General features: G+C 26.1%; 5 protein-coding genes across 5 annotated transcripts; 2 read left to right on the top strand and 3 right to left on the bottom strand.

The window, feature by feature from the left end:
• Positions 1 to 2338: 2338 nt before the first annotated feature.
• PmUG01_14031900 (conserved Plasmodium protein, unknown function) lies at positions 2339 to 5545 on the top strand (the record flags this gene model as incomplete). The annotated part of the gene is made up of 1 exon (XM_029007874.1): positions 2339 to 5545. The coding sequence occupies one exon, from the start codon at positions 2339 to 2341 to the stop codon at positions 5543 to 5545; it is 3207 nt and encodes a 1068-aa protein (XP_028864220.1).
• A 542-nt stretch (positions 5546 to 6087) lies between these two features.
• On the bottom strand, positions 6088 to 7191 carry PK9 (serine/threonine protein kinase, putative; the record flags this gene model as incomplete). The annotated part of the gene is made up of 1 exon (XM_029007873.1): positions 6088 to 7191. The coding sequence occupies one exon, from the start codon at positions 7189 to 7191 to the stop codon at positions 6088 to 6090; it is 1104 nt and encodes a 367-aa protein (XP_028864219.1).
• A 1290-nt stretch (positions 7192 to 8481) lies between these two features.
• Positions 8482 to 9359, bottom strand: PmUG01_14031700 (conserved Plasmodium protein, unknown function; the record flags this gene model as incomplete). Its single annotated transcript, XM_029007872.1, has 2 exons — positions 8482 to 8768; positions 9002 to 9359. 2 exons carry the CDS (start codon positions 9357 to 9359, stop codon positions 8482 to 8484), a joined length of 645 nt encoding a protein of 214 aa, XP_028864218.1.
• A 3526-nt stretch (positions 9360 to 12885) lies between these two features.
• PmUG01_14031600 (general transcription factor IIH subunit 2, putative) lies at positions 12886 to 14978 on the bottom strand (the record flags this gene model as incomplete). The annotated part of the gene is made up of 5 exons (XM_029007871.1): positions 12886 to 13694; positions 13944 to 14026; positions 14321 to 14456; positions 14679 to 14763; positions 14949 to 14978. 5 exons carry the CDS (start codon positions 14976 to 14978, stop codon positions 12886 to 12888), a joined length of 1143 nt encoding a protein of 380 aa, XP_028864217.1.
• Positions 14979 to 18840: 3862 nt separating this feature from the next.
• PmUG01_14031500 (ubiquitin-like protein, putative) lies at positions 18841 to 19580 on the top strand (the record flags this gene model as incomplete). The annotated part of the gene is made up of 2 exons (XM_029007870.1): positions 18841 to 19155; positions 19362 to 19580. 2 exons carry the CDS (start codon positions 18841 to 18843, stop codon positions 19578 to 19580), a joined length of 534 nt encoding a protein of 177 aa, XP_028864216.1.
• Between the last annotated feature and the right edge of the window lie 1240 nt (positions 19581 to 20820).

The raw sequence follows: 20820 nt of genomic DNA, 5'->3' as shown, positions 1-20820 counted from the left end.
AATAGAAGAAAAGGGAAAACGTAAAGGGAAAATTACAGTTTTAACAAAAATTTCGCAAAATGTTAGCGAAGAATGTTCAGAATCCTATTAATCTTGCCAAGATTTTCGTATTATTTTAAAATCCACTTTAAGTGGTAATCATAAGTACTAGTATAAGAATTTTCCAAAAAGAAATATGTACAAAAAAGATTAAAACGAGGGTTAACAAAACAAATAATGATTGTTAGTGGTGAGAAGAATAAAAAAAAAGAAAATACACATACATAACATTTACATATACATACATAATACATGCACATACGTACATACATAATATGTACATATTCATACGTACATGTATATATATTTATACACATTTGTACACATTTGTATACATACTTATGTATATACTTATGGTTATGTATATGTACTTACAAAATGTATATCCTGAACAAGATATTAAAAAAGATAAGAAAAAAAAAATATTCTGAACAGGAAATTAAATAAAAAAAAAATAAGAGATAAAAAAATGGCTAAAATAAATAAAATATCTGAAGTGAATAAAATATCTGAAATGAATAAAATATCGGAAATGAATAAAATATCTGAAATAAAAGGAATATATGAAATGAAAAAAATACCTAAATAGATAAAAAATCCAAATAGATAAAAAATCCAAATAGATAAAATATCCAAATAGATAAAATATCCAAATAGATAAAATATCCAAATAGATAAAATATCTAAATAGATAAAAATTGAATATTAACATATTAATGGTAAATAATTGTATTAATTTTTATATATGCACATGAATGTGTAATAACACAACAGAGTATTTTTTTTTTTATTTTATTATTTTATTTTTTTTTTTGCTTGACGTGTGCAGGTGCAAATTTTTTATAAAGAAAATATTTTAAGGCATACAAGATAAAAACTGTTTTAATTCCAAAATGTTAACTGTTTTATATTCCTTTCATTTGTTATTTTCCTCTTTTAAAAATTTGTGAATTCACTATTCGAACATGTTAATGTAACAAGTTGCTAATATATATATCATAAATGTTTACAACATATTTTTTTCAACACAGAAAAGTGCAAAATGGAGAAGTATACTGAAACAAAACATGGGGTTGAAACACACAAGAGTGTTATATAAGCTTAAGATGTTACCCTTTAGACATTTTTGTAAAATAAATTAAATTCTTTTATAGTACATATTAAATGTTCTTTTTATATATATTATCTTAGTATAAAAATATCTTCTCACCTTCTCATTCCCTTTTCAAAACATTTCACCATGTATGCATATATATGTACATATGTATGTATATTATTTTAGAATTTAACTAACCTTCTTTTTTTTTTCCTGAACAATTCCAAAGATTGCTTCACACAAAAATTGTACTTTTCTGATTAATGGTGAATATTATTTATTGTGAAAACTTTGTTTTGTATATTTCTTAAAAAATGGGAAGAACAATTTATTTTTTATTGATTTATATGATCGTTTTCAGAAAACTTTTTTTAATTGACTGTTGCACGGGATGAGCTAGTCGTTATTTTGTAATGCTTCTTAATTCTTCTGCTTCCTATTTGTTCTGCTTTATTTCATTAATTTATAATATATTTTTTTCTTTTTTCCACTTCTCCCTTTTGGGTTTATTTACGCTTACACAAAAACATACTGAAGGAAAACAAGTAAAATACAGAAACAAAAAGTTGACGACAGAATAAAAGGGGTATGTACTTTTTTAAAAATTAATAATGTAGATATGTGAATAAGCGCAGGAATGTACGTTCGGCATAAATGAAAAATATTCCTTCCATTTTTGAAAAAATAATGAGGAAAAAATATGCGCACATACACATATATATTTATATATATATATATATATATATATATTGAAGGCAACTTTTTCTAAAAAATAATAAAAAGTTCAGTATGAAATTTTATTGCTCTATTAATGTTTGCAGAAACGCTTTTTTTTTTTTCTTTTTTCCCAAAACTTTACTCTTTGTTTTTCTCCACCTTCCCCTGCCGCAATATAATAGATTTGAAATATGAAGTATTCTTTTGCGGCTTGAGGAAAATCTTATTATCCAAAGAATTGCATAAATAATATCATGTAATTCGTAAAAAAAATTAGAAAAGCGAAAAAAAAAAAAAAAATTAAAAACAAAATGGATAGAACAAATTAGAAGTACATTTTCGTAATTTTTACCTCTAAAAATATGGAGCAATGTAAATAGGAAAAAACAGCATTGGGTTATTCTTCATTCTCGTTTTTTGCTCCTTTACGTTATGCTATTTTTTTTTTTTTTTCTCCACAATTTGATGTGACAAAATTGCGCGAAAATGCACTATTTAAAAAAACATCTTGTGTTTAGTCATAGAAAGTTTATCAATAAAATATGTGTCGATTGTAATTCCTTTAAAATGTTTAGAAAAAAATCCAGAAATTTCACTTCGTTTAGAAGTATTTATGAATGTGATTTAGCACATGGAAATTACATAAGGAATACGAGTGATATAAGTAACGCATGCAACACAAATGGCATAAATAGTAGAAAAGAACTACTCTGCACGGATCCTGAAAACATTGCCAATACTACAACTAAAACTATCACTTATACTGTCGCCACCACTACCACTATCCCTACCACCTCCAGCACTATTAATAATAATAACTACGATGAGGAATTTTTTAAAAGCGTATTGTTTGTGAACAATTTGGACGATTTAAAAGATTACTTGGAGAATAATCTAAATGAATTGAAAAACCACGAATATATATTATTATTATTTAAAATATATGAAATAATATTTTCTAACTTTTATAAAACTTACGAAATGTCAGAGATTTTGAGACTGGACAATCCAAATTTTAAATATGTTTCTCTTGAACAGTATATAGAAGAACAGGAAAAAAAATATGATCACGCCAAAATGTATAGGGACTCGGTAAAGGAGATGGAGGAGGAAGAAGTGGGAGAAGAAGTGGGAGAAGATGTGGGAGAAGAAGTGGGAGAAGAAGTGGGAGAAGAAGTGGGAGAAGAAGTGGGAGAAGAAGTGGGAGAAGAAGTGGGAGAAAAAGTGGGAGAAGAAGCGGACGAAGCAGTGGACAACATCAGAAATGTGAATTTGAATAGTCATTATGCAGACAGAAATAAATGTGATAATATGGAGTACACTGGTCAAAATAGTTCTGAACATGGTAATAATTCTATTTGTAAGGAGGAATCTCTAGATAATGTAAAGAGAAATAAGACTAATGATAATGGAGATGTAAAAGATACAACAGTAAAACATCAACTAGGGTATAATAAAGCAACTATTTGTAGTCAAAATAAAGAATTAGAGAAAATTCATTTTACTAAGAAAAAAATATTTTTCGGTAAAACCAAGTTGAACATATTGATGGACATATATATTAAATACATAATAGATTTAGAAAATTTAAATGTTAAGGAGAATAAATGGAAAGAATATGTAACATTCTTTTTAACACATAAATACAAAAGCTTTTACGATAATATTGTAAATAGAATATATAAAACTTTTTTTACATTTTCATGTGTAGATGTAATTAATTTTTTGTATATCATAAAAAGAACAAATGTATCATCTGTAAAAAATATAAGTATGTTAGCGGAAAATACAATTTTACAAAATGTGAAATATCTTGATGAGGAATATTTAGTGAGGGTAGGATACGTTTACTTAAACAATTCAAATAAAAATAAAAACATAACACATATTAATCCCCATAGCAGTAAGAACTTGTTCGAAACGTATATAAATTTCGTTCAAAATAAAATAAAGACAATGAATAATCAAAATTTTATAAAAGTGCTAACATATATTAGTAACAACAATTATAAGCATGTCCAATTTTATAAAGAATCAAAAAGTGAAGTATATAAAAGGTATAATAATTTTTCCGAAGAACAAATAATAAAATTGTTTTATCTATATTCTAAAAATATAACAGCATCCGATACTGTGTTCATGTTTAGCTTCATTAATTCTATAGTAGATATGTTCACCCGAAATAGCGCACTTCTGGAAAGGCAACTAGTAGATGTTCAGTCCAATGCATCTGATCATTTCGTTATAGCGGGGATGAATACAGAGAATAAAAGAGATAATAGCAGAACGTTATCCAGTGATTACAGCAAATTAGAGAAGAGGATAACGGAGGAAAAAGAGAACGAACTGATTTTTCCCTTATCTGTTTTACTGAATGGTATATGGGCAAATGCAAAATATTTTAAGAATTACCCTTTTTTATTAAAAAGATGTGAAAACATTATTTTGAAAAATATACAAAATTTGGGTACCTCAACGATAAGTATGCTCGTATGGGCTTATAGCACTGTGGAAAATAAAAGCAAAGAATTATGTTTTAATAACATTTTATATATAAAATTAAAAGAAAGAACTTTACAGTTATATAAAAGTATGACTCCTAAGCAACTTTCTAACTGTTTACTAGGACTGTCAACAACTTTAGGCAGAGCTATAAATAACGACGGATACGTAGACACTACTTTGCATGCCGAAGTTGAGCAGTACTTATTACAAAACGTGGTGGAAAAGTATGAAGTAGGGGGAAAATGTAAAACAGGGGGAACACACCAAATCAGTGGAAAACACAAAACCAGTGAAATGTATAAAGCAGCAAATAAAGGGGTACAAAAAACGAAATACTACAATTTGACTTTTTTGAATTTTTTTACTGCCGAAGATCTGGCAAATATATGTTTTTCCTACTCGTTAGTAAGAACAGGTAGCAGGGAATTTCACACTTTAATTCAATCTGTGTTATTAAACAAAATATATGATTTATCTCCTCAACACATATCAAAAATAGCATATACGTATGGATGTTTCTATTACTATTCTTCATATACTTTGTTAAGTTCTTTGCAGTATGAAATATTACAAAGGGTCCATCAATTTTCTTATCACGAGATTAGTGATATTCTATGGTGTTATTGTGTTAATAAATTTTTTGACTCAGATTTCTGGAAGTGTATGTTACATGGTATCGATTTTGAAAAAGTTTATAATGATGCTCGATGTTCTTTATTATATTCATCTCTATCATATATTAATTTAGTTGATTCATCTATTTTAGATTCATATAATGTGTTAAGAATTTTTAATTTTTTAAGAGAATCGTACTGGAATTTTCAAATTGTAGAATACCCTCACATGTTTGCAGATGAGGTAGTACAAACTCTAGTTGAGGAAAATAATTTTATTTTATCAAATAATTGTAGCTCGAGTAAAGACAGAGCTGTATTTCAATATATACAAAAAGTATTTGATTATGAAGGCTTTTTAATTGATATATATTTTGAATATAAGAATAAGAAATATGCTATATTTTTATATACACCTCTTAATACAACATATGATGGTTATCCGCTAGGAGAAAATATTTTGAAAACAAGATTTATAAAAAAGAAGAATATAAATATAGTACATTTGGTTCATAACATTTGGAAGAATTGTGGAAAGGATGATAGAATTAGTTTGATACATTCGCAATTATGAAGTAATTCGTGGTGTGTTCATCAATTTGAGAAGCATATTACGTAGTAAGATGCAAAGTGAGTTATATGGAGCATTACAAGTTGTATTATCTGATGTATGTCTATCCATGCACACAATATTTGCGAAAAAACGGTGCTTCTCTTGAGTGCCTAAATCTGGGGTACCTGCTCACAGGGCAGTTTAATGGGTGCCAATAGATGTGCGCTTTATTTCGGCAGTACCGTTTATTTATTTTTATACTGTTCTATACTATACTATACTATACTATTCTACTTTATTTTATACAGTATTTCTTCAATATATTGTGCCTTATGCTATTGTACCGCACTTATCACGTTTTATTACAATTAATTTTAATTAGCTTTAATTATTTTTTGAAAATTTTTCCTGACCCCATCGAGTTCGTTTTGCAAAGTATTAACAGCGAGTAAGCGCGTTTAATCGTGTGCTTATCCGTTTTGCTTCCCATTCGCATCTCAGTCGATGCACACCCACCGTTCAATTGCTTCTCAATAGCTTCTGAATTGTTGCTCACCTGCTAATTACACCCCCTCCGTGTATTTGTAAAACCACCTGTGGTTAAGTATTTCTACAATAATGGGGCGCTTGTTCGGATCTACGTTGAGCATCATGGAGATTAAACTTTTCAGATCATCGGATACATCGTTTGGATATTGCAGAGTGTTACTTTCAAAGTTTTTTAATTCCTTTTTTCCATATTTAAAAGGTGCGAATCCTTGAGTCATGATAAATAATAATATACCTAAGCTCCATATATCTAGCTTAAAAACAGAATAATTAATAGTTTGATTGAAAATAATTTCTGGAGCTATATAAGCTTTAGTACCAGCTTCTGTTTTAATATTCTGATCAACATTAACAAAGTCAGATAAACCAAAATCAGCAATTTTACAAGTCATATTTTCATCTAATAAAATATTTTCTAATTTTAAATCTCGATGTACTATATGTTTAGAATGACAATAATATACTCCCTTAACAATTTGAAGAAATAAATCATGTGCTTCTTTTTCTGATAAGTATCCATTATTTTTTAAAATATAATTTTTTAAATCTCCATTAATAGCATATTCCATAATTAAACACACGTAATTTTGAAAATGATTTACATCATACATTTTAATTATATTATTATGTATTAGTCCTCTTAATGTTTGTATTTCAATAAAAACTCTGTGCACATCTGTAACATCTAAGAAATTACTTTTAGGAATAAATTTTAAAGCAACTCTCTGTTTTGTTTGTATATGGATACCTTGAAATACTATTCCAAATCCACCAGATCCTATTCTCTTTTGAACTACATAATCATTAACAATTAAATTATTTTCCATTTTACTATCAATATATAATTTATCTACACTTTCTTTTAAATATAATGTATCACCATCAATAATATCTTTTATTGATTTTATTACATTCCCACAACTGTCAGTTATGTATTCTCCATTGATTCCATATTTCTCTCTTCCTAATTGTAATATATCATAAATATTGTTATCATAACTGATGTCTATTTTTATCGCTTCTTTATTTTTGTTCTTATTTACACACACGTATACCTGTTTGTGTTCTCCCCTCCAAAGAAGGTCATCCTCAATGTCTTTGATGCTCCCCAGGTACATGTTGAGTGAAGCAGCGCAATCAGGTGTGTGAGTGTGTGTGTGAGTGTGTGTGTAAGTGTGTGTGTGAGTATGTGTGTGAGTGTGTGTGTGAGTGTGTGTGTGTGTGTGTATCCTTGGTTGACCACAACCACAACGTGAAAATCGAGTCAATATGGGATATTTTTCCACTCAGTTTTTTCTAAATTTTCATTTAATTTTTGATAAATTTTCATTTAATTTTTGGTAAATTTTCATTTAATTTTTGGTAAATTTTCATTTAATTTTTGGTAAACATTTGGTCAATTTACGCTTCTAACTTTGCTACAATATATGCATATGTAACCGCTTCTTTTCTTTTTTCCCCTCCTTTCTATTGCTATTTCGAAACGCGTCTATTGAGGATAAATTGCTGCATTTACTAAGTCGGCTCCAGTTTGTGCAATTTTTATAACGTGCCAAAAATTTTTAAGTACTATGCTCATTGGTCAATTTGTCAACGTGTTCAAAATTTGCAAGAAGTGTGTAAGTAATGCGCAAATTTAGTTATAGGTGAATGTTACTACACGCTTGTCATTTATTTTTCGAACGATGTTTTACTTATATAAATATTCTCTTATATGATAAAACGCGATGTATCCGCTATATAATAGGGAAAAGGGAGGTGATAATCGAGAGAGACTTGATGATTTTTTTTTTTTTTTTTTTTTACTTAAACGATTGAAGACATAAAATTAGTATGACAATCATTTCGCGCGTACACTCTACGCGTAATGCATTTTTTTTTTTTTTTTTTTTTTTTTTTTTTTTTTTACGTATTTATGTAAATAGTCGATTACATTTTATGCATGTCTGATCGCTGCCAATAAGCAGTTAGCCTCTATAAACATTTTCCTCCATACCTCAACACATTTTATTTCGTACGTATTATATACACATAGGAGTATATAAATGCCTTTTCATTTATTTTCCTCTTCAAATAAAGCCTTCATTCGTAATAGTATCATTACTACTGCTGTTACTATAACAAAAGCATTTGAACGGAAATGAAAAATTTGCAAAAGCCTAATATGAAAAAAAATCAAGTATTAAATCCGAAAAGTTAAAAAAACAAAAAAACCATAAAAGGGGGAAAAGAAAAGATGAGAGGAGAAAAAATAGAAAAACGCAAAAATAAATGAATGCGAAATGAGAAAATGACAAAGTGCAAAACGGCAAAATGGAAAAATGTCGAAATGAAACAAAATTGCCAATTAACCAAATGTCGAAATTATATTTTTTGAAAAGTACTTCAACACAATAATTACCAATTCCTCATGGTGGTACGACACATGACTGTGGCATTACATAAAAATCAATTTTTGCATGTAAAAAAAAAATAAAAAACTGTAATAAAGCAATCAAAGAACTACTAAAACAGTTGATTGTTAGTACAGATAATATAAAAAAAAATAAACTTAATGATGTATATATATCAAATACATAGGTTTTGAATTTTCCCAGTTTTGACATAATAACTAAACTGTGTGAGATGGCCATAAAAAAAAATACAAAAATTTGCCCGTAATTTATTTCACCCGTGGATGCGTAATTTATGTTATCTGCAAAAAGGGAAGAAGTGGAAAACATGGATTACACGTTTAGATAAATGCACACGAGAAGATATATATACACGTGTGTACGCGTACATAGACATACGTACACACATGCGCATATTCATAACACACGTATAAGCACACACCCATGCATACATATATACACCGGTGCATGCTCGACAGATTCGCCCCTCTGCAGTGGCACATGAACACACACAAAACTTTGTATAAAGATATACCTTTAAAAAATAGCATAACGAAAAGCTGAATTGCTATTAATAAGTAAAGGAGACTATAATAAACTTGAACCCTCACGGGATAAATATATTTCGATTCGGATGCAAAAGTAATTAATGGCTCTTCGTTAATTCTATTATTCTGAGCATCATTATCATTTATTAAATTTTCATTTTTATTTATATTTTTTATGGAATAAATAGGGAAACCAACTTTTATGGTTTCATTTGGATATATAACACATGTAGGTATATCTTTTTTATTTTCTTCGCTGGAATTTGAAAAAACATAACTTAATGCATTTTCATAATATAAAATGGGTTCATCTTTCAAATCATTTAAGTTTAACGTTCCGGCCATTTTACAGAATAATCGTTTGCTTGTATCTAACCATGTATTTATTTTTTTTTGGAAAATGCAAGGAAAATATGCATGTTTCTTTTCCGTACATATGGACAGGGGGCACAAACACACACATGTACATATGCATATATATGTACAAATATATGAATATGTACATATATTAAGTCATCTTATACATCCGTTATGTATACGTTATAAATACGTTATTCTGGAAGAGCCTGTACATACGGCAAACCACTTCAGTATCTATCTTCAACAAAAGAAGAATAAAATATTCCTTTTACTCTTTTTCTAAAATGTGTAACATATGTTTATAATGTTGTTCATAATTTCCATAAATTATCTTAAAATATATGGTGCTATATTTTCCTTTATTAAATTTCTACGTCTGAACAGTATATTACGCTTCTTCTTTCGTCGATCATAAGCTATAAATATATAAATAGTAACAATAAAAAAAAAAAAAAAAAAAATAGGGAAGTCCTCCACAGGGTTAATCTTACCAATTTTTTGCAACTATCACATTCAAATTTATGTCTTTTGAGTGCGGGATTTACATATATGTATAGGTATATATACATATATATATATATATATGTTCGTATGTATGTATATATGTATGGGTATATATAATGATATAAACACCTACATAAAGTTATGAATAAAATGTGCCATTAGAAGTCTCACATTTAGGCTGACACTGCTAAAAGTATTATAAAAAAAAAAAAAAAAAGTTATCAGAAAAGTATGTTCTGCAAAAAATTTCAAGTCGTAGATTTTGATCATTTATTTTGTTAATTAGTAAAATGATATAAATATAAAAAAATAAATATATATATATATATATATATATAATACATGATAGTGTTTACTTTTTTCTTGTTTTCTTGTTTTTTTGTTTTTCTTTTCGTTTTCTTTTTTCTTGTTTTTTCTTGTTTTTTCTTGTTTTTTCTTGTTTCTTTGTTTTTCTTTTCTTCTTTTGCTTTTTTTCTTCTTTTTTTCTGCTTTTTTCGTTTTTTTATAAGATAAAATTAAGCATATTTTTTTTAAAAGTTTATATTAAGCGAGAAAAAAAGAAAAAAAAAGTTTTGCTTTCTATTTTTAAACATATTGTAAATGTTTTTTTTCGTTTTAAATTTAAATCCAACCCTGCCGATTAGCTTCTTTAGTAATTAAAAGAAAAAAAATATATATATTCTAAGTTAAATTTGTACATTTTATTTTATCCCAATATTTATATATTTATACATATATATATACGCTCATCTTGTAGAATATAATTTTTTTATTAATTTTTTTTTAAGGCAAATTTGCAACAATAAAAAAGGTGTTTATCTTTTGCTTATAAATTATTATATATTGCGCTTTTTATACAGTGTTATGTTTTTCCCTATTTAGTTGGTAGAAGCATCATAATGCAAATGAGAAGTGATAAGAGTGTTCTTCCTGCTTATTTTATTTTATTTTACTTTATTTTATTTTGTTATATTTATTTCATTTATTTTACTTTGTTATATATATTTCATTTATTCTATTTTGTTATATATATTTCATTTATTCTATTTTGTTATATATATTTCATTTATTCTATTTGTTATATATATTTCATTTATTCTATTTTGTTATATATATTTCATTTATTCTATTTTGTTATATATATTTCATTTATTCTATTTTGTTATATATATTTCATTTATTCTATTTTGTTATATATATTTCATTTATTCTATTTTTATATATATTCTATTTATTTGTTATATTTATTTCATTTATTCTATTTTGTTATATATATTTCATTTATTCTATTTTGTTTATTTTATTTAATTTATCTTATTTTATCCTATTCAGTTTGTTACAAAACATATTCTACAAATTGGCAAGGCTCCTTTTGCTGAAAGTCAAATTTTATATAACACTTTGTTTCCAATTTTATATTACTATAGTTTATTAATCCATGTGTTATGTTGCTTCTTTCATACTAATTCAATGTTCATGAATGGGAGAAAACATTTATTTGTTTACTATAAAAAATTTAGATCGTATGACACTGATTTTTCTTATTTTTGTATGTTCAATGAAATATTACATTATGTTATATCATTTTTTATAATGTTATATCGTATTAATGTTTTATCATATTATATAATATTATGTTACATCATGTTACATTATAATAATGTGTTACAAATTTCGAAAACATTTTTTGAATGTTTATCAAAAAGACATTACATGAAAAAGATTGAAAAAAAATGAAATGATAATAAATGAAAAAAATTGATAAAATTTGATTAAAAAAATCATATAATAAATCATAAAAATAAATCATAATGATATAAAATAGAAAAAAATGGACAAGTAAAAAGAAGAAATATTATAACTAATTTTCATACTACGTTAATAAATAAAAAGAGAGGAGCAAAAAGATATTAACAAATAAACTTAATAAAAAGTAATGTATGTATGTATGTATGTTAAAAAAATAAAATAAAAAAATATAACAAAATATAACATTAACAAAATATAACATTAACAAAATATAATACAGAAAAATATAATATGATAAAAAAAAAATCATAATTACACACAATACCCTCTGCAAAAAAAGAGGAATATTATATCTTGTACCAAATTCTGAATTTTTAAGGAATTTCAATTTAGTAAATATAATTTAGGTGTGCTTATTAATATCGACTTCTGTTGGTATCAAAATGAAACTAGTCATTTTCGTGAGTTCATCAAATTTTAACAGTACTCCCTTCAACTTCATTCATCCTGTCGCAATGCGTATGTACGCATACATATATATATGTATGTACACACGCGCGCATAAACGCGCACACAAACACACACGCAAACTCGCACGTAAATTCGCACTTGCTTATTTACATTTAGATAACAAAGGGCATTGCATCTTTTTGAATTCTCTGAGTGACAATATAATACACTCCAAATGGATAATTCACCTTCTTCAACTTCGTACGCGAAAATATGTCAAAGCAAAGAGAAATTAAACAGGACAAACTACCTTGTTATTTTATTATATATATATATATATAATGCTTGAAAAAAAGGGGCATAAGGATATCCTTATGTTTTTTACGTATATCAGATGTGTAAACATTAGTATGTGCACTCCATGTATATAACCGATTCGAAATTAGCAAATATTAGCGCAAATTAGCAAACTTTAGTACAAATTAGCACAATATAGCTCAAATTAGCTCATATTAGTACAAATTAAAAATGCGTAACCAGAATGACTCACAAACATAGGAGTGTGTACTGTTGCTCTTCTATTAATATGTTTACATGTTTCCTTCATTTCAATATTTTAACATTAACAAGCATATAACTTCAGAGTAGCTACAATGTATCTTCGTTGTAACTACATTGTAGTTTCGTTGTTAATGCATTATAACTACAATCTAACTGCACTGTAACTACTATGTAGCTTCATTATAATTACACTCTAACTTGAACTCACCTTTGCAATAAATCGAACATTTCCACTAGCTTACAACCCCTACGAGTGATGGATTAAACAAAAAGGACACTGATTCAAGTCCTCGTGTATAAATATATCACATTCAACACAAAAAACATGTTTACACTTAGTACACTGTGATACTTTTTCATAAAGTTTTTGATGGCATGATGAACAAGAGTAATGCGCACTTTTTTCATTTTTCATTTCAATAAATAAAGGAGATTCTTGAAGATTATTTGTAATATGTGATAAATCATGCATAGAAATTAAATGTATACCACATACTTTACATTTTGATGGTATTTTGCATGTATAGCTATTACAGAAATTACATATATACGTATCTGTGTTTAGGTTATTATGACAAGAGCACATTATTTGTGTACTTATTTTTTTTTTTACTGGAAAACATATATGTATTAATTGTGGTTCCATTCCAAACATCCATAAAGGTGTTTCTGCAACACTATTTATTTCATTTAATAATTCATTTTTACTTGTACATATTTTATAAATACCTTTTGTTCGTTCACATATATATTTTAATATATGCATTTCTGGGGCAATAGAAATACAATTTACGTAAATGTTGTTTTTTACTAATAATTCCAAAATATTTAATATATTATTTTTATCACATGTTCTTATAGAACTATACATTATTACTATTTCTTTCGTTCCATACATAGGCATATCAATTAATAAATCATGCGCAATTTCTAAGCCCTCTTGTAGTGATGGTGAACCTTGAAGACCATTACTTCTTTCCTTTAACAATGAACTTAATATGTCATCTATATTTGATGTTAATGATTGAATTAATTTTGCTGAACTGTTTTTTAAAGCTACAACTCCCACATGCCCAACAGGATTTTTGAAAAAAAAATTTTTCAAGAATGCCTACGAACGTGCACAAATAGGGAATGATATTACATGCATACTTATACATACACGTGTACATAAGTATGCACACATATTATATATATATATATATATATATATATACATATACATACATACGTGACTATATATATCTGTAATTTTTCGCTTTGCCCCTCTAAGAGCAATTTTCTTTCCTATTTTTACTTCTACACATTCCAGGACAACATTTATTCTATCTGGCTTAAAGTCCCTTTCTTTCATGCTACTCGACATATCAAAAAGTATTATTATATGTCTGTAAATGTTTAAAAAAAAAAAAAAAAAAAAAATATGAACTGTTAATGTGAATGTGTGAAAAATTATTATCAATTCTAAAGGAACAGCTAGAAAAAAAAAAAAAATAAATAAATAAATAAAATAGAAAAGAAAAAAAAAAATAATACAAAAATAAGAATAAAAACAAAGAGAAGTAAAATAAAATAAAAAAATATGATATAATATGATATAATAAAATATAATATAATACAATAAAATAATAATATAATAAAAAATATCTCGCACATTTTTGAGAATTTTGCTGAAGGAAAACCTGAATATTCCTTTTCTTAAGGAAGCAATTTGATCTTTTTTATATTTTTGTTTACTATTATTTTCTAAATTTTCTTGACTAACATGTTGTAAAACACCGTTATTTTCTACAAGTAAGTTCCACGATCTTTCAACATCTAAAAATTGGGGAGAGATAGAAATATAAAAAAGTACATGCATACAAATGTCATTGAGCACATATGTACTTAATATATATAGTAATATTATATTCATAAAATAGCCTAATCTGAAGAAATAGATGTTATTTGCAGTTTCGAAGTGGGAAATGTATAATTAGTAATTTTATAATGTTATAATTCCTTTTTTTTTTTTTTTTTCTTTATCTCCCATTTATTTACCTTGTTCCCACGTAAACTTAGCAGTTATTTCTTCAAAAACTTCATTTTTATCAAAATCTCTTACAACTTCTTCAACTAAGGTAGCCTATTTTTTATATATTTAAAATAAAAATGTAAAAAAAAAAAAAAGAGAGAGATGGAGAGAGGGGCGTACAGTGTAATTATTATAGAAATATGGAGATAATTATATGTACACATATATATGTACATATGTACGTGTGTACGCAATATAAATATATTATATAAATGTATGATGGTCATTTTACGAACTTTGTTTTCAGAACTTTGGGTATTTTGCATTCTTAAAAAAGTACAGCAGACACAATTTCATTTTTGCTCCACTAAATATATTTTTAGTAGTTAAGTTATGATGTACGATTCTTCCATATTTTATTTACTTCTCTTTTTTATTAAATGATAATTTTTAAAATTTTGTGTTTTTTCAATTTTTGCATATTCCTTATATATTTTTTGCTTATTTACTGTATATCTGTGCTTATTTGTGTTTATTTCTGTTTCCGTTTATTTCTGTTTCCGTTTATTTCTGTTTCCGTTTATTTCTGTTTCCGTTTATTTCTGTTTCTGTTTATTTCTGTTTTTCTCTTTTTTAACTATTTTTTTCTGCTTTTTTTCTTTATTTTGGAAAAGGAAAAAAAAATTTTTACTGAAAAATGTAAAAAATGATAAATTTCTAAGATGCTGTAATAAGGTTAAAATTTATATGTTACGATAATAATAGTATATGACCTTAATATTCTTTTGTGTCATTTTATGAGATTTTTTAATAGCTATTTTTTTTCCTTTTTCAGATGAACGGGTAATCTTGAGCTTCGTTTGCTCTGCTGTGTTATATATGTAGTATATACATATATATGTATTTGTGTATGTATGTACATACAAACGCATGTGTTTGATATGGATATAGCCCCCAATTTTTGTTCTTTTTGAAAAAGAGAAAAACAAAAAAAAAAATTATGAAAACATAAAATAAAAAGGGAATTATAGCATATTTATTTCATACATAAAAAATTTTCTTTGAAGCATTTAACCAAGAAATTTTACTACTAAAAAATAGCTATTTTATATGTGCAATTTTTTTTTTTTTTTTTTTTTATATTAACTTTTTTATTTAAGTCCCATATTCAAGATAATTTGGGGGGAAAAGAGGGAAACTACTTCATTGCAATGAAAAAATTACACTATTTTGTTTCAATGTAAAAGATATACAATACATATAATATGTATATTAATACATATATAAGTATACGTATATATACATGTGTGTATATATACATGTGTGTATATATACATGTGTGTATATATTTATATGTGTGTATATATATATATATATATATATACATAAAAGAAAATTTTTTACAAGGTGTCTTTCGGTGTATTTATTTATCATATTTTGTACATTGCATTCATGGGTGCTAAAAAGTGTATAAAAAGAGAACACAAAAAAACTAACATGCAAAAAAATTTAAGTTTTCCGGCTAGTTCTTCAGATCTTAATTAACTCGCTTGCACGGAGTTATAGTTACTAGGGTATTCCTGTTTTTTGCTTCTTTTTTAGTTTGTTTTATTTGGTTTTATTGGGTTTTATTGGGTTATATCTCATTTAATTTTGTTTTATTTTGTTTTATTTGGTTTTATTGGGTTATATCTCATTTAATTTTGTTTTATTTTGTTTTATTTTGTTTTATTTTGTTTTATTTTGTTTTATTGGGTTATATCTCATTTTATTTTGTTTTATTTTGTTTTATTGGGTTATATCTCATTTTATTTGGTTTTATTTTGTTTTATTTTGTTTTATTTGGTTTTATTTGGTTTTATTTGGTTTTATTTTGTTTTATTTTATTTTATCTGCTCTTATTTGGTGTTATTTTATTTTATCTGCTCTTATTTGGTTTTATTTTGTTTTATTTTATTTTATCTGCTCTTATTTGGTGTTATTTTATTTTTTTTTATTTTATCTGCTCTTATTTGGTGTTATTTTATTTTTTTTTATTTTATCTGCTCTTATTTGGTGTTATTTTATTTTTTTTTTTTTTTGTTTTATTTTTTAATACATAAAAAAAGGGTCGATAAGTAAAACGACGAAAATTTCTCAATTACGAAAAGAGGTATTACAACAAAGACAAGGTATATATATTGGACGTTGATACAGTTGTACTTTAATGATATCACATGTATGAATACACATTCCTAGAATGGTAAGCAAAAGGTATACTAGAAAGTCTTTAAAAGGTAATTTAAAAAAGAAAAAAAAAAAAATTTCTTTGTTGGTAGTTTATTATTTACATATCATAGTACTATACAAAATTAGATAGTGAAAAAATTATAAAATGAAAAATACACATCTCGTATTTAACGAATAAGGAAAAAAATGGCACGTTGCGAATAAAATGGCTTGTTTTATAAAAACAAAATTTGTCAAAAAAAGCTATGGCAGAAACACACTATACATTCGTAGTTAATTTATGCGTACATATATATATATATATATATAAGTACACATACATATTACGCTATTGTTAAAAAAAATTATCGTCTCTTGTTAAAAATTTGCGTTTTTTATGGCATCATTTTGTCGTACCAAGCATGCGCAAATGTGTAAAGGGTCTGTACCTACTTTTTAAAATTAAAAAAAAAAAACAAAAGAGATTACTTTATCGTAGCGAAATGTCCTAAAAAAGGATTTTAAAATCCTAGAATATTTTTCATAATCTGAAGACGTACATAGGACCGTTTTGTCGTTATTTTTTACAGTTTAGTATTTACTATTTAGTATTTGCTCTTTTATCTTTTATCTTTTATCTTTTATCTTTTATTTTTTACTTTTTCCTATTTCCTTTTTTTTTTTTTTTTTTTAATGTAATACCTGTTAGGAAATACTATGTAGATTCAACCTCAGTGCTAAATGTGCATAAGAGAAAACTACTATGTACTACTAAGTGCTATTCCGCATATGTGGTCTGATATGTTCATATGAAAGTTAGTCCATAGGGAAATTGTTAAAAAGAAAAAGAGGTATCTTATAAAGGTCTTTTTTTTTTTTTTTTTTGCAAATATAATATGTTGATATTGTTTTTCTTTTTTTCGCAGATATAATGTATATAAATATTAATTTTTTTTTTTTTTGAAAATACAATATATATAGATATCTTTTTTTTTTTTTTCTTCCAATAGATAGATATTGTTTTATTTATTTTACTTCTATTTATTTTTTCTTAATTAAAATTTTTTTTTTTATTTCCGAATTACTGCATAAAAGAATGTTGTTACTTAAATATGTAATTTAGAGATATATTATTTTGAACATATAATAAAAAAAAAAAAAAAATACATATTTATATATTTATAAATTAGTTATATAGATGCAATGTTAGTAAGCTAAACACCCTTTCTCCTAATATTGCTTTTTATTTTTTCTTTTTTTTTTTTTTAACTTTGAACAAGAGGTTCTAATAGCTAATGGAACTATCTCAATTATTAGGAGAACTTTTTATATGAAAATGTATTTTCTTTAAAACGATTATGAATAGACACTTTATATAAATATATATATACAGCTATTTATATTTATGTACATATATATGTTTCTATTTATATTCCTTTTTGTAAACATAGATAATTTTTTAAAGGCTTACCGTAAATACTTTTTACATGTATATATTTAAGATGTAATAGGTAGTACTTAATAATTGCTTACATATGTGTTTTAGTAATGCCCTTCTTCATTTATGCATTATTCCTATGAACAGAAAACTAGCAAAAGAGAAATTATTCCTTTTTTGAATTCTGTTAATGTAATATATAAGTATATATTTGCATACTTAGGGAGATGCCCAAGTATATAGATGTACTCACATATAGGTACACATATAGAAATACCCACATATAGGTATGCACATATAGGTACACACATATAGGTACACAAATATAGGTACACACATATAGGTACACACATATAGGTATGCACATATAGGTACACAAATATAGGTACACACATATAGATACACACATATAGATACACACATACGTACACACATACGGGCATACATACGGGCATATATACGTACACACATACGGGCATATATACGGACGCCCCTATAGACTGAGGCGTAAAACTTGTTACGTATAAACAGCCACAGTAAAGATGGAGGAGTTGTCAGAAATGTACAAGTATAAGAACAATTACGAAACCAAATCAATTTATATAAAGGGCTTTGGAAATTTTTTGAAAAAAGTTGAATATGAAGAGGATGATGTTATTAGGGAAGTGTTGAAGAGAAACGGGATGTTATGTGAAAATAATCGTCTTCTATATCAAATTAGAAGTCAATTAATAGACCTAGACAAAACCTTCGAACATTATAAAATAAATTCAGATGAAATGATTTACATTTTACCTGAGCCTGCTCCCCTCCCCTACTTGATTTACTTGTTTCATCAAAAATCTGGAAGAGTTCACGTAAGTGCAGAAAAGAAGTGAAAAAGTAGCTTCGATGCGAACTTGTTGTTCGGCTACATACACTCCTGCGTCAGCACGTGCGTACGTATGTGCGTATGTAAGTGAATACATACACGAATGCATACATATATTTGTGCTTCCATACATACATGAATCCCCCTGTGTGTACAAATATTTATTCGCCGCTTTATACCTACCATATGCAGTGCATTGAGCTAAACCATCAAGACTCAGTAGACCTGCTTCATAAACAAGTGGAGAAGCATTTAAAAATAAAAGAAGAAGATCAAATATTAATATACAGTGGACGATGTTTAAACAATACAAAAACATTAAAAGAAGAGGAAATAACTCGAGAAAGCTTAGTTACTATCCTTGATAAAAATGATATACCAGAAATAGAGCATGGGAGTGTCGACATGTAACCTTAACCCATTAAAAGGTGTTCAAAATGTTTGCAAATTTTTACCTAATTTTTTTATTCATTCCTTTTTAAAATTAAAAAAAAATTGCAAGTTCTTTTCTATGTTCAGAAAAGATTAAACACGTTACTACGCGCTGTAAGTATATATATATATATATATATATATATATATATATATATATATATGCATATGTAGTTTGTATGTATGTGTGCATATGTATGAGCGTTTTTTACGTGTATTTTCCGACATACTATTTTTTTTATTTTACTTTTTATTTTTCATTTTTTACTTCATTTATAAATCCTTTTAAACATAAAAAACGGCAATATAAGTAGTTAATAAGCATGTTAATTTTTTTTGACCTTTTTTCCACTTCTTTATTGGATTGTTCCCTCTTCTAATGTTACACAAAATGGATAAGTATATATCTATCAATATATATATATGAAACGGAAAAAAGGAAAAAAAAAAAATTTCCTCTTTTTAATAATACTGACAAATTATAGCTCATCAAAAATTCAAAATACATTGGGTGCTTATAAGATTACGTTTTGGTGGAATTTAATTTCTTTTTCAGTGAGCTCACTTTTTGTTAATGGTTCATCGTTCATTATGTTTGGCTAAGTTTTATTTTTTTTCTCTTTTTTTCCTACTTTTTAAAATTTCCCTTTTACGATTGATAGGTGTATTCTTTATTTTTTTCTTTTTTTTAAAAAAAAAAAAATAAGTTGAACATAATAATGCGAATGATAAAAAAGAAGAAAAATGAAAGAAAATAAGTAAAAAGCACTGAGCCTATAAATTACTTGATGAACATCTTAAGGTTGCTGTTCACGTAAGCGCAAGTAAAACGTTTTACGGAAAAAAAAAAAAAAAAAAAAAAAAAAATTACCAACAAAGCGAAATATAGCAAACATATAGAAGTTAATAGCAAACATATAGAAGTTAATAGCAAACATACAGAAGTTAATAGCAAACATACAGAAGTTAATAGCAAACATACAGAAGTTAATAGCAAAAATACAGAAGTTAATAGCAAAACATAATAAACAAATTTAAAGAAAGTATGAAAAATTTAAGTTATATGAACAGAGCATTTACACAAAAAGAGATAAAACAAACATGCAATAATGATTAGTATGTGAAAAAAGAAAAACAAAAATAATGCAAACATAGAGTACTGTTACTGCTGTACAGATAATTGTAAAAGTACGAATTTAAGGAAAATTAAAAAAAGGAA

The sequence above is a fragment of the Plasmodium malariae genome (genome assembly GCF_900090045.1).
Source record: "Plasmodium malariae genome assembly, chromosome: 14".
Classification (NCBI taxonomy): domain Eukaryota; phylum Apicomplexa; class Aconoidasida; order Haemosporida; family Plasmodiidae; genus Plasmodium; species Plasmodium malariae.
This window is presented reverse-complemented; position numbering and strand designations above follow the sequence as displayed.